The sequence below is a fragment of the Microcaecilia unicolor genome, chromosome 8 (assembly GCF_901765095.1).
Source record: "Microcaecilia unicolor chromosome 8, aMicUni1.1, whole genome shotgun sequence".
Lineage (NCBI taxonomy): Eukaryota > Metazoa > Chordata > Amphibia > Gymnophiona > Siphonopidae > Microcaecilia > Microcaecilia unicolor.
This window is the reverse complement of record NC_044038.1, coordinates 85,783,087-85,798,838: the sequence shown is the minus strand read 5'-3', so window position 1 is coordinate 85,798,838 and position 15,752 is coordinate 85,783,087. Positions and strand designations below refer to the sequence as shown.

The following is a 15,752-nucleotide window of genomic DNA, read 5'->3' as shown; positions in this document are numbered from 1 at the left end:
AAGACAGAGGTGATACTGGATGGCAAAGTGGGAAAGAGAGGAGAGGGGATGCTGGATAGCAGGAGGGAGATAGATAGAGAGGGAGAAGATGGTAGGTGGTAGAGAGGGACATAGTGGGCGAAGATACTTGATGGAAGAGGTAGAAAGAGAAGATTCTTGATGGCAGGGGGAAATAGGAAAGAATTATTGAAAGCCTGGGGAAGAGGAAGAAGAATGGAAGAGCCAGATTGAGCGGAAGGAACAGATTTGGAGTTGGATGTAGGTGGAGTAAACAAAGAAGACAGACAAAAATGACAAATGGACAGGAGACCTTTGGATAAAAAAAGAGTTAAAAGAGACTGGGGCCAACACAATTAGAAAAATTAAATGGCCAGAGAGCAAAGGTAGAAAAATAATTTTATTTTTAATTTAGGGTGAAGAATGTGGTAGCTGTATGTGTTCACTTTAAAAATTAATAAATAGAAATAAAAGAAAATACGTAAAAGAAGGTGATACCGTTTTATTGGACTAAATACATTTTTTGACTAGCTTTTTTTTTAAGCTAAAACCTTAAGTCAAGACAAGCTTACCATATCAGCGGTATACTATTCAGACCTGAGGAATGAGATTTTAGCATAAGAAAGCCTGTCAAATGTATTTAGTAGTAAAAAAAAAAAAAAGTTAGTACCTTACTTTCCTTTTTCATTTTGGGTTCTGTTTACTAAGTTGCGCTAGTGGCTTCTGTGCAGCATTTCTGGCATAGCCCATTCAAAATGAATGGGCTGTGTCAGCACTAGCGCACAGCCAGCTGCGCTAGCGGCTTAGTAAACCCCAGCGTTTATTTGTTAATTTATAATGCAGCAATTGTAAATTTCAAAAATTGACATACTCTATCTGCTCAGTACAGAAGGATATGAGTCGCTGTTTCTATTTCTCTGGTGTTGCACTGGATGCAAAGTCTTGCTTCTTGGGTGTTCAGTTTAATTTTGTCTTCATATTTCTACTTTTAGTTTGTGATTACTTATTCTGTACTTGAGGGTCTACACATGTCAGAGTCTGGTCTCAAAACCAACTCCATAAGGGTTCACCTCAGCGCAATTAGTGCTTTTCATTGGCGTGTAGAGGGTAAGCCTATCTCTGGACAGCCTTTAGTTGTTCGCTTCATGAGAGCTTTGCTTTTGTCAAAGCCCAATGTCAAACCTCTGCCAGTGTCATGGGATCTCAGTGTCATTCTCACCCAGCTGATGAAAGCTCCTTTTCAACCACTGAATTCCTGCCATCTGAAGCACTTGACCTGGAAGGTCATTTTCTTGGTGGATTTTACTTCAGCTCGTACAATCAGTGAGCTCCAGGCCCTAGTGGTGAATGCACCTTACACTAAGTTTCATCACAACAGAGTAGTCCTCCGCACGCACTCTAAGTTCCTACCGAAGGTGGTGTCGGAGTTCCATCTGAACCAGTCGATTTTCTTTCCATCTTTTTTTCCCTGACCTCATGCCCACTCTGGAGAAAGCAGTTTGCACACCTTGGACTGCAAGAAAGCATTGATTGGCCTTTTACGTGGAGCGGACAAAGCCCTTCAGACAGTCTGCCCAGTTCTTTCTTTCGATCCCAACAGGAGGGGAGTCGCCATTGGAGAAAACACAGTCTCAAATTGGCTAGCAGATTGCATTTCCTTCACTTATGCCCAAGTTGGGCTGACTCTGGAAGGCCATGTCACGGCTCATAATGTAAGAGCCATGGCTGCATCGATGACTTACTTAAAGTCAGCCTCCATTGAAGAGATTTGCAAGGCTGCAACGTGGTCATCAGTCCACACATTCACATCTCGCTACTGCATCAGGATACCCGACTTGACAGTCGGTTTGGGCAGTCAGTGCTGCAGAATCTGTTTGGGGTTTAGAATCTAACTCCCCCCCCCCCCCCCAGGCCCGTTTTTATTCTGTATATAGTTTCAGGTTAATCAATGTTATGTCCTCGCCGTTGCGATGCCCAGTTGACCAGTGTTCATTGTTTTGAGTGAGCTTGGATGCTAGGGATACCCCATATGTGAGAACAAGCAGCCTGCTTGTCCTCGGAGAAAGCAAAGATACTTACCTGTAGCAGGTATTCTCCGACGACAGTAGGCTGATTGTTCTCACAAACCCACCCACCTCCCCTTTGGAGTTGTCATTTATTTCTTACGTTTTTTGATTTAACTGAGGAGACGCGCTTGCACGGCGGGCGAAGAGTCAGTCCGCACATGCGTGGTACGCGCGCCAGAAGACTGGCAAAACTTTGTTTATTTTTTGCTCTGCAAAATGCCAATTTCCGGGCCGATGCGGACGTCGACCCACATGTGAGAACAATCAGCTTGCTGTCCTCGGAGAATACCTGCTACAGGTAAGTATCTTCGCTTACCTGGCAGAATGCTGAGTAACAAGTTTCCATGCTACCAACCCCAGGGATAAGTAGTGGCTTTCTCCATTTCCACCTTAATAGAAGTTTATGGACGTTTCCTTCAGAAACTTATCGAAACCTTTTTTAAACCCAGATACTCTAACTGCTGTTACCATATTGTCCAGTAGCAAGTTCCAGAGCTTAACTATTCGTTGAGTGAAAAAAATACTTCCTTCTATTAATTTAAAAAGTATTACCATGTAACTTCATTGAGTATCCCCTAGTCTTTATAGTTATTGAAAGAATAAACAATCAATTCATGTTCTGCTCCACTCAGGATTTTGTAGAACTCATTATGTCCCACCTCAGCCATCTTTAAGCTGGAGAGTCCTAACCATAAGTACATAAGTATTGCCATACTGGGAAAGACCAAAGGTCCATCAAGCCCAGCATCCTGTTTCCAACAGTGGCCAATCCAGGTCACAAATACCTGGCAAAATCCCAAAAAAGTACAAAACATTTTATACTGCTTACCCCAGAAATAGTGGATTTTCCCCTAGTCCATTTAATATTGGTCTATGGACTTTTCCTTTAGGAAGCGGTCCAAACCTTTTTTTAAACTCCGCTAAGCTAACCGCCTTTACCACATTCTCTGGCATCGATTTCCAGAGTTTAATTATACGTTGAGTGAAGAAAAATTTTCTCCGATTAGTTTTAAATTTACTACATTATAGCTTCACCGCATGCCCCCCTATTCCTAGTATTTTTGGAAAGCGTAAACAGACGCTTCACAACCACCCATTCAACTCCACTCATTATTTTATAGAGCTCTATCATATCTCCCCTCAGCCGCCTTTTCTCCAAACTGAAGAGCTTAGGCGCTTTAGCCTTTCCTCACAGGGAAGTTGTCCCATCCCCTATATCATGTTCGTCGCCCTTCTGTGCACCTTTTCTAATTCAACTATATCTTTTTTGAGATGCGGCGACCAGAATTGAACACAATATTCGAGGTGCAGACATTCCTCTTTCCCACATGCATCACTTTGCACTTGCTCACATTAAACGTCATCTGCCATTTAGACGCCCAGTCTCCCAATCTCGTAAGGTCCTCTTGTAATTTTTCACAATCCTCCTACGATTTAACGACTTTGAATAACTTTGTGTCATCAGCAAATTTAATTACCTCACTAGTTACTCCTATCTCTTGGTCACTTATAAATATGTTAAGCAGAGGTCCCAGCACAGACCCCTAGGGTACCCCACTAACTACCCTTCTCCACTGAGAATACTGACCATTTAACCCTACTTTGTTTTCTATCTTTTAACCAGTTTTTAGTCCACTATAGAACACTACCTCCTATTCCACGACTCTTCAATTTCCTCTGGAGTCTTTCATGAGGTACTTTGTCAAACGCCATCTGAAAATCCAGATACACAATATCCAGCGGCCCACCTTTATCCACATGTTTGTTCACCCCTTCACAGAAATGTAGTAAATTGGTGAGGCAAGATTTCCTTTCACTGAATCCATGTTGACTTTGTCTCATTAATGCATGCTTTTGAATATGCTGTGTAATTTTGTTCTTAATAGTCTCTACCATTTTGCCCGGCACCAACGTCAGACTCACCAGTCTATAATTTCCCGGATCTCCTCTGGAACCTTTTAAAAAAATCGGCGTTACATTGGCCACCCTCTAATCTTCTGGTACCACACTCGATTTTAAGGATAGATTGCATATTTCTAACAGTAGCTCTGCAAGCTTAAGCCTTTCTTTATATGAGAGGAGTTCACTCCCTTTAATGATTTTGGTTGCCCTTCTTTGAACCTTTTCTAATTCTTCTATATGTTTTTTTTTTATTTTTTTAATATCATTCTTAGAGGAGTGATTATGGGACTTTATGTGGATGCAAAATGTGTTTAAATTAACAGCAGGATCCAAGATGGCGTCATGAAGACTTATCATACCTGCAGCTCTCTGAATGCTAGGCTTGATTTGGCGTTTTGGAGCGGCTGTTCCTTAGCTGAGCATGGGAAAGAGAAGAGGAAAGGTGTGGGAGTTTCCCTTGACTCCCGCTGCTGCTCCAGTTCTAAAACAAAAGACACTTGACAACTTCAGAGTCCCTGCAGGACCCGTGCAGGCTTCCTCCCCTTCTGCCGGTGCTGGCACGTTGTTGTAGGTAAGCAGCATAGATGGGGCTTCTTTGAGCTCTGTGGAGTGGGTGGCTCCCCTGAAGCCAGGAAGTACTGCTGCTTTGGATTATCTTGACCCCGGTTCTGTAAAGAGTGAAGACTTGGGAGCTCAAGGAGGGCACATATCCACAGCACCTGGAAGCTTGTATTTTACTGAAGATTTACTGCAAAATGCTGCTTTAATTTTGCTTTAGCAAACTGTGAGTTCTTTATCTCAAGTTTCTAATTTGCCTACTCCGGCTTTATCTTCACAGATTTTTGTTAAACTAGCTATCGTGACATTGGTGTCACTGTGGGACCTAGCATTTGACATGCATTCCTCTTTACAAATTTTGACATTGGAAAATACTAAGGATTTTAAAGTTTTGTCGGAGGCTGCTCTTCAAGCACAGACATCTGCTCTGCAGTTCTCTAAATTGGATTCCTTAGAAATTAAAATCCAAAAACTGGAAACTTTGGGCTTAATCTCAGTTAAATATAAGAATTTTACTCACCTTCGTTTGGAATATTTAGAAAATCAAAAGACATAACTTGAGATTACTCAATTTTCCCAGTTTTCCTCTTATTGCACCTATAGATATGATTAAGAAATATTTAACTGAGGTTCTGGGGATGTCTGGAGATTCATTGCCTCCTATTACACAAGCCCAGTATATACTGGTCTTGGAGAAATCTGTCAGTGATGCCCTGCGAGGTCGAAAAAATATGAATCTTGCATCCTTTTTGGAATCTTCATTGGAAATAATTACACAGAGAACTACTATGGTGGTATCTTTTGGAGTTAGATCGCAATGTTGTTTTGAAACTCCTTTAGCCATTTTGACACACAATTCTTGGGATCAAGTTCGAGTATTTCCCGATCTTTCAAGAGAGAGATAGATGAGGCCTAAGGCTTTCTTGACCTTTCAGCCGAGAGTACTAGCTTTAGGTGCCAACTTTGTGCTTAAATTTCTTTTTTTATGTTTTGTGATATTTCAGGGTAAATAATTTCAATTTTTTGAACCCAAGCAATTAGAAGAGTTTCTTGTGGCTGAAGAGGAAATAAAAGTCACTGCATAGACTCATATCACACGTTATTGGGGCAGGCTGGGGAGAGCTTTACGGGTATATGATAGTCCTGGGATTAATTTTTGTAAATGTATTCTGTTAATTTCTAATTTTTGGATCACGTTTGCATTTACTGTGGGCAAAAGTATATTATTTTTCTCCTTTTTGATTAACAATTTATATTTACATTAAGTGTTATGTATATTTCTTAATTTCTGTTTTATCTCATTTGTTGGGATATATTGAAAAAACAAAGTTCAAGAGAAAAGAAAAAAAAATATCAGCATAATGGTCCAGTGTGCAGTGTCGGGGGTTGATATTTTTTGTATATTAGATTTTCAGGCTACATACATTAAACTGCTACTTCAAAGTGATTTTACCAGTTTTATAAGAAATTTATATTTGTTATAAAGCAAAATTGAAGGATATGTGCCATGAACCTGAGTCTATTTCAGGCTAATGTGGAGTATAAATGTCATGAATAAATAAATTGTAGAAATTATTTTGCCAGATACTGCATGTGTATTGAAATGTTACCAGACACAAGTCTATTATAATGGCAAAGTTTAAGTTATGGGATAAAGCTACTATATTAAAAAAATGTTAGTGTTTCCAAAGTTTCCATAAGTGTGTTTGGGGTTGTTGATGCAGGACAGACTATTTACGTAGAAATTTATCAAGTGTACTCTACGGCATTATTTAGTATATCAAGAACTTCTTACACCTATATGCCTAGTGCCCCCCATGTTAGTTCTGGGCCCCACAAAATGTCAGGTCTGGCTGTGCCACTCCCTGAGGTTCGTGAAGCATAGGCTTGCAACTTAACAGCATTCACAGTTTACCTGGTTTTCAGGCTCACCCAGCAAGCTGGTGACATTCATAGCTTCCGCAAGAACAGGTCCAAAAATTCCACAAAAATCCAACACAGAAAAAAACAGGTGGAAAAATAACTTCAAGGGATCAATCCAAGACAAGAGGTGAGATGCTCCAAAAAAAACTTTATTAAGGACCCAACACGGTCCGTGTTTCGGTTTTTAGAAAAACCTTCATCAGGGGTCTATAACATAACAACAAAAGAACAAAAGAACAAAACACATATATAATAGGATGAAAAATAAATAGAAACAAATTAAATCGAATGTATTACAACAAATTTCAATATAATGTAGAAATTGAAAAATATTAAAAATATATTAAAAATCATTAGAATATTAAAAATATTAAAAATATTAGTTATTCCTAATATAAATTAAATTTTCTGACATATAATCTAATATATTACCAAAAACAATACTATTACTATACCATCAGACAAACAACCAAGTAGGTAAAAGATAAAAGGTAATAGACTCTATGTATTTAATTGGCAGTATAGGGATCTATTTCCAGTAAATCCAATAGAACGATACATAGTTATGCATGATATGTGGTGAATTACTTTCAATAGGAAAGGTGATAATAGTTACCATGTTTCAAATAGTACACATTAAACAAATAAATAACAGAACATCAATAGCAGAAAATTTCTTAATCCATACATAGTAAATAGTAATAAAAATAAATATACACATAAAAGTAAAATTAACATAAAATAAATTAAAATTAGACATACCAATCAGTAGTTGCACAGAGGATATACTGACAGACAATGGAGCTCATGAAATGTGGGTCTCTATTAAAATTGTATAATGAGAAAATTATTAAATATTGAAAAGATAATGAATCATTAATAACCGAATTGTATCAAAACGTTTAACGACCAATATCATAAGGGTTCAAATAGTTATTGCTCAAAAAACTTATTGAATATTAAAATTTATCACAATAACAGCACAGCATAGAATTTAAAAGAGTCGTATTAAATAGGAGATGCATGATTTAAAATAAGTGGTAAATCTTACATCTATACAAAATCATAAGATGGAAATCAAATGATAGAGAATTTTTAAAAAAATTTTTAAGAAAATTTTAAGAAAGTTTTTTGTGTATCCAAATATCTATATAGAAATACATATAAATAGATAATTGATTTAAGGCATTACAAAATTTATCAAGAGCCTAGCCATCAGAAAAAACAACAGAACAAAACAAAAAACAGCCGTTAGAGAGGGAAAGGAAAGGGAGTGTACATACCATAAGAGACGCTAGAAAAACGGGATTATATGTTAACATGAGTGGTGGTATATCTTATATTCCAAAATGTACGAGCATATAGGGTATAAATGAATGTATGAATATGTATATATCTCTCTATATATATGTACATATGCTTAACGATAGGAGCGCCTGAGGTACTAGTAAAGATAAGATGATAGCGCGTATAATAATCAAATTAATCAAAAAATATTGGAAAATATATATATTGCTAATACTGTGTCATTAAAAACAATGGCGTCGGAATATGCTCAATACTACTGTGTAAAATATGAATAAATATAAATATATATGTCTCTGAGTAAAAACGACGTAGGGATTAACTGAAATAGATGACTGTACGAAAACTAACTAGATATATATCTCTATAAAGCCATATCGGGCAAACGTGATAAGTTAAATAAGATCAGAAAGTGTTGCCTCGTACCAACAAATTCAATATGAAATAGTGTCAAAAATGGCGCCAAAATGCAATCGATCTCAATAGCGCTGTAATGAAACGTGGAATCCATCAAATTTCAAAATAAGGATTGACATATATACTAACTAGTAGATTGCCAATGACGGTTATATCAGCTGGTAGATGAAATAAATCAAAAAAAAAAAAAAAAAAAATATCTCAAAAAAATATATAATAAAGCGGAGGCCAGCCGTCAGAGGGGGGAGGGAAGAGGAGTATACATACACATACCACAAAAAACGCTGGAGAAAAAGGCTGCATGTGAACATGAGTGATAGTATATCTTATATTCCAAAATATACTAGCGTATAGGGTGTAGATAAATCTATGGATGTATGTATATATATATATATATGTGTGCACACCTCCTTAACGATTAAAGCACCTAAGATCCTAACAAAGAGAGGGTGGTGGCGCATATATTAATCAAAAAAATCAAAAAAAAAAAAAAAAAAAAAATCAAAAAAACATAACAGTTTAGTAAAAAATAATTGAAAAACAATGGCGCTGGGATGTACCCAATACTAATATGTAAAGTATAAGTGAATATAATTATATATATCTCCCTAACAGAAAACGCCGAATAAAAACTGACTAAGAATGTATCAATGATGTAATATCGGGCATTCATAATAAGCTAAGTAAAATCAAAAAAAAGGAAAACTACCTTACCTTGAATGAATTGGAAATAGTTGCCTCGTACTGACAGATTCAATATGAGATAGTGTCGAAAAAAAGGCGCCAAAATACAATCGATCTAAATAGCGCTGTGGTGAATCGTGGGATTCATTGATAGGATACATCAAATCTCAAAATCAAGATTGACATTTGTGCTGACTAGTAAAATACCGGTGACGGTTGTATCAGCTGGTGAGTGAAATAGATCAGATTACTGAGTGACAAAAACATCGCACAGTAATTTAAAAGGACCAATTAACTGAAGTTAATATGACTTGGATAAAATTAATAAAAATAAAAATACTATGTCCTAATTATATCAACCAGTTATATAAGAAGACATTGGATAAAATGCTCACAGGTCATAAAAATTAAGACAACCAATTGGAAAAACTCACCAAAAAATATATATGTTTCGGAGGTAGCGATAAATTAAATAATTAAAATAATATAGCAGCCCAATATTTGATCTAATGTTTAATCAACCGGGATCTCATTGATAAATTAAATAATAGTAATATATATGTTTCGGTGGTAGCGATAAATTAAATAATTAAAATAATATAGCAGCCCAATATTTGATCCAATGTTTAATCAACCGGTACCTCATTGATAAATTAAATGATAGTAATATATAGATATATATATATAACACCCGTGAGTTGACTGCTTATATGAAATCTTACAAAGGAGTTTTAAATAAATAACTGGTATATAGTAAAAAGTCGTTGAAAGACATAAAAACGTTTAGATTGATAAATAGACTAAAACGTATTATGTTACATTAAATGTCTCTCTCAGTTGGAAAAGTAAATATAAATATAAAAGCTATTAAGGACATGTGGAGAAAAAATATATTAGATAAAAAGAAAAAGAAGAAAGTGAGAAGAATAATAAAAATAATAAAAATGATAATAATGAAATGATAAGATTGCCATCTTATTCAAAATCAAAAGTATATTTTGAAAAATATTTTAATACCCAACACTGTAATATGATTACATTATAGGATGAAATGATTTAATAGGGAATCATTATTTTCTAAAAAAATGTTTATACTCCATGTGAGTATTTAGATACGCATAAACAAAAATAACTAGTCCATCCTAATATAAAAATGTTTTAAAGGATATTTGGATACACATAGAGCGAAATTGCTGCTATAAAATGATACTAGTAAACATGATGTCAAAAGTAATATAAAATCGATACTGGTCGTTACGGTAGAGGTATGGATGATATTACAAATGTAAAGATGTATATATATATATACCGTCTCAAAATTAAAAACATTTTTAAAAATGGAATAGCAGAAAAATTTTCTCAGAGAAAATGTAAATATTCAATTTCTTTATTGAGACCTTTTGGGGCTACACATTCGGCTTGGTATATTGCACGTTGTTCTGCTCTTAGCAATGCCTGATCAATATTTCCCCCACGAGGATTTGGTTTAATGAGACGTAACACAAAAAATTTTAGATCATCAGTGCTGTGTTCAGCATCAATCCAGTGTTCAACTAATGGAGCTGATTTGATCTGCCTTCTGATGCAGCTGCGGTGTTCAATAATGCGAGTTTTTATTTTCCCTTTTAGTCTTGCCAATATAAATCATATTGCAAGGACATAAAATTACATAAATAACATTCTCAGAATTACAGTCACTGTCAAATCTCAGTTCATATTTTTTACCTGTGGTGGGGTGTATAAATGAATCTAGCTGAAGAGAGTGGGCACACACTGTGCAAGAATTACACGGTCTGTGTCCACCAAATCTTTGAGTCACGTTATCTGTAATCATTGGAAGAAAAGATGGAACTAAATGATTTCTTAAATTAGGATTTCTTGAAAGAGCAAAGATTGGAACAATCTCTTTAAAACATGAATGTATCTGAACGATATGCCAGTGTTTTAAAATGATTTTCTTAAAAGAATGGCTAAAAGACGAAAATCTAAGAGCACAGACTAGATTTGGAGTGGAGTGAGATTTGACACCAGTATTTAACAATTCTTCTCTAGTTCTCATACCGGCCTTTTTAAACCCTTCTGTAATACATCTGTTCGGATAACCTCGTTGTCTAAATCTATTCTTTAGATCTCTAGAATGTTTATGGTAGTCATCTGCATCAGCACATATTCTCTTCAATCTTAAAAATTGGCAAAATGGTAGATTGTCTTTTAGTGCTCTATTGTGATAGCTTGAATAATGTAGATAGCAGTTTTTATCAGTAGGTTTTCTGTATAATGAAGTGGTTAGCCTATGTGTGTCCTTTTTAATTTTGATGTCTAGAAAAGGAATGCTATCTGTGTCAAACTGCATTTTGAATTTCAAATTAGGATCACATATATTGATCCATTCATAAAATTGCTGCAATAAACCACTATCACCCTTCCACAGTATAAAAATACAATACAATTCGGTTATTAATGATTCATTATCTTTTCAATATTTAATAATTTTCTCATTTATACAATTTTAATAGAGACCACATTTCATGAGCTCCATTGTCTGTCAGTATATCCTCTGTGCAACTACTGATTGGTATGTCTAATTTTAATTTTATTTTATGTCTAATTTTACTTTTATGTGTATATTTATTTTTATTACTATTTAATATGTATGGATTAAGAAATTTTCTGCTATTGATGTTCTGTTATTTATTTGTTTAATGTGTTACTATTTGAAACATGGTAACTATTATCACCTTTCCTATTGAAAGTAATTCACCACATATCATGCATAACTATGTATCGTTCTATTGGATTTTACTGGAAATAGATCCCTATACTGCCAATTAAATTACATAGAGTCTATTTACCTTTTATCTTTTACCTACTTGGTTGTTTGTCTGATGGTATAGTAATAGTATTGTTTTTGGTAATATATTAGATTATATGTCAGAAAATTTAATTTATATTAGGAATAACTAATATTTTTAATATTTTTAATATTCTAATGATTTTTAATATATTTTTAATATTTTTCAATTTCTACATTATATTGAAATTTGTTGTAATACATTCGATTTAATTTGTTTCTATTTATTTTTCATCCTATTATATATGTGTTTTGTTCTTTTGTTCTTTTGTTGTTATGTTATAGACCCCTGATGAAGGTTTTTCTAAAAACCGAAACACGGACCGTGTTGGGTCCTTAATAAAGTTTTTTTTGGAGCATCTCACCTCTTGTCTTGGATTGATCCCTTGAAGTTATTTTTCCACCTGTTTTTTTCTGTGCGACATTCATAGCTTGCAATTTGATGAGTTGAAGTTCTTGACGTTAGCTATTTCTGTCTCTCCGTTCTCAAAATAGAAATAATTGTTCCAAGAAATTGATTTTTCTTTCTTCAGTGAGAGGCTAATGGTTATTCTTACTGTCTTCCTTATAGGTGACATACAGAGTGGTCCAGGTGACGGATGGTCAACTGGATGGGCAAGGAGATGCAACGGGAGCAGTCAGTGTGGTCTCCACAGCAGCCTTCGGGGGAACACAGCAGACTGTTGCTCAGGTGGTAATGAGGAATTTAATTTCTCTGTTTTAGGGAGAATCAACTTCAATAGGCCTACATAAAAACCTCAGTTCCAGTAGATGGGGGGCAGAATACACAAATAACATATAGCCCAGCATCTTATACGTCCAAAAAACAGAATTAGAACAGACTTTTTAGAATGAAAAATCATAGACCTCAGTATCGACTGACTGAATTAATTCAATGTAAATGTTTAGGTCTTTTTACCGCCTCTCCAAATATACCAGTTACCCACAATTTGTAGAGATAAAAGACCGAGGCTGCTGCTTATGAGAAAAGTAATTTATTTACTTACCAAGCATAGATACAATTAATATTTTCTCATGGTAGGCTAGAACTACTGCATACATATGTTCTCTGTATCTATCACTCCAACATACTGAACTGAAACAGCTATATTTATACACTTGTATTTAACAATGATTTACAAGGCTTCAGCAAGTTATCTTACTCGGGATCATCTGGTCTTTTTTCAAAACTATCTAGTTTCCCTCACCTGCTAGATCACATTCTCATGTTTGATTATGCTTCCTCCTTTCCCAGGCTTGTTTGCCCGTAAGGATATCATAGTAACATAGTAGATGACGGCAGAAAAAGACCTGTACGGTCCATCCAGTCTGCCCAACATGACAACTCATATGTGCTACTTTTTGTGTATACCCTACTTTGATTTGTACCTGTGCTCTTCAGGGTACAGACCGTATAAGTCTGCCCAGCACTATCCCCGCCTCCCACCACCGGCTCTGGTACAGACCGTATAAGTCTGCCCAGGACTATCCCCGCCTCCCAACCACCAGCCCCGCCTCCCGATCTCGACTAAGCTCCTGAGGATCCATTCCTTCTGCACAGGATTCCTCTATGCTTATCCCAATATGCGGCATATATGAACAGAGCATAAATGTAAACTCCAGCTATTGGTCTTCTAGCTGATATAAATGTTAATTGTTGAGAGTCCAGAAATACATATTTTACTTGACTCAGTCTAACAACACATTTACAGGGAAAAAGTAGCGCTCTGGGATTTTTTCCAAACTGCTATGTGGTTTCACCACCACAGCTTTTCTGTTAGGAAGAAATAAGACAAAGGTTATAATATGGACTTTTATGGAACGGGATTTTGAAGCATCCAAGGTTTAAACGTACAGGGGTTCTGCCAGTTCTTTGGTCTGTGCATCTATAGATTCAGAAATACAGGGTCCTTCCCCACTTTTATTCAATATGGAAAAGGCCAGGAGGACTGTCAAATCCGATATCGTGGATATCATATCAGATCATAAGTTCCTGGGCCTCACGATTTATGGCCTTTGCCCTTTGACTGTATTCCAGGGTGCATAACTGTGTTCATTATCTACACGACTTGTTTCATAAGAGCCAGATCAACTCTTAGCTCGCTTTGCCTCTTCACAGGTCTATAATGACTTTAAATTTAAACTCTCTTTTAAACTCACTTTTGCTATTTTATTAGAATTATTTTTATTTTTTTACTCTTTTTATTTATTTATAACTTTTAAACAGATTAACATCCAAACATTGAATTGCTTAGCTCATATCTATTAAATCATTCCAATGATATGTAACTTAGCTTTTGTTTCCTGTTATAGTCGATAGGACCGCTGGCTGACATGCAGCATGTTTCACTTATGCTGCATCAGGATCCGGTCCACTAAAAAACAAATTCAAGGTGCTTATTAGTAAGAAAAACCTGACTCAAAAATAAGCATAATATGCATTTATAACCTACTTACTGCAACTCGCCATGATACACATCTCTCTAAACATGGCGGCAAGGCGGTACTATTTAAGTAGCTGAAACCACAGTTCCCCACCAGTCAAAAAGAACACAGAAAGGCTAATCAGAAGATCAAAAAATTTATTGTCACAATAAGGATCCACAATTTAATTGGCTATTGAGTCCCCTATGGGATAAAGTGTCTAAAGTGTAAATCCAACGTTGCTCTTTGTAATTAAGGAGCTTAACAGGTGTCACCTCCCTGGAAGTATAAGATGCAGGGCTTTACGAGACTCTTAGGGAGAAACATGTTCCCTTTAGGTTTTTCCATTCTCTGTTTTAAAATCAGAGTTCAGTATTCTCTCAGCAATTAGTGTGATAGTCTAACAAGAAATGCTAAATAGTAGTAGTAGTAACTAAAATTAGTTTTCCCTTCTGGGTGGTTTATTACCTTTTTCCCCCCATATTGTCATAGTTAGAGTCTCTTAAAATGACTTCACTGATTCTAGGAGTCTGCCTGTGGAGAGGGAAAGTAGCCACAGAATATCCCACTTTTTTTGGTAAGGGCATCAGCAAATCAATTTGTGTAGTGCACTTAAAGCATTTCTTTTACCATGGAGTTAAAACAGTGACAGGTCAATAATCAGCCAGCTGCAGTGATTTTTTTCTAAACACTTACCGCCATTAGCTAAAATAGAGCCAGATATTCAGTACCAGGTCATGTCCAGACCCCAGCATTAAATATCTGGATCTGCAGTGACACCCGGAAGGTATGCAGATACAGCCAAAATTCAGTGCCATACCTCCATACCTACCCAGGTTATGTTAGGACTTCTATTTTTGTGGTCCAATTTGCCCAGTTAGGTATACAGGCACTCGTATTAAATATCGCCAGTACCTGCATAACTTCTGTGACTTTCCTGACTCTGCCCCCAGATCGCCTCAGTAACTTCCCAGACAGTGTTGTGGCAGTCGGAGCTGATATTCATCTGCACTCCACAATTAAGTGCTGGTGAATATTGGCAAATGGCCAGCTCAGTGTGGTTTAAGTGGGCTGGAGGCTTTCTTGCCAGCTTAAATCATGCTGAATATTTACTCCTGAATGTATAGCCTTCAATAACAGGGTATGATGGTGGGACAGGTGCAATTGTTCTTTAGACCGGCTTGAGCTTTGAATGTAGTTGTGTGCCCTTCCTCCTATTTATAGTCTTTACCTGATGGTTTAAATAAAGAAAGCCAAACATCTACCTTTCCTGCATATCTATGTTTCCCATGACTTGTTGGAGATAAGCTGTACATCTAGAATTCTCCTAGGACAAGCAGGCCAGCTAATTCTCACATGTGAGTGACGTCATTCACGGAGCCTAGTGTGGAAACTCTGACCAGCGTACTGTTTCTTTAAAAGTTCGAGGCACACTCCCACCACACATGCACAGGTGCCTTCCTGCCTGACTCAGAAGCGTGGGGCCAATTAGTCTTTTCTCATCCATGGTAAGGGGAAGACATGTCTGAGGCAGCTCCTCTCAATGTAATTGTTTAGACTGTAATTTTTTGCCATGTTTAAGTGCCTTCTCCGAGGACAAGCAGGCTGCTTGTTCTCACTGATGG

General features: G+C 36.4%; 1 protein-coding gene across 2 annotated transcripts in view; it reads left to right on the top strand.

Moving 5' to 3' along the window:
* Positions 1 to 15,752, top strand: part of USF2 (upstream transcription factor 2, c-fos interacting) — a 344,237-nt gene that overhangs the window by 175,751 nt on the left and 152,734 nt on the right. For both annotated transcript variants that reach the window (XM_030212692.1, XM_030212691.1), the window contains exon 4: positions 12,275 to 12,394. In XM_030212692.1, the coding sequence (XP_030068552.1) occupies positions 12,275 to 12,394 (120 nt within the window). The remainder of the gene's footprint in view (positions 1 to 12,274; positions 12,395 to 15,752) is intronic.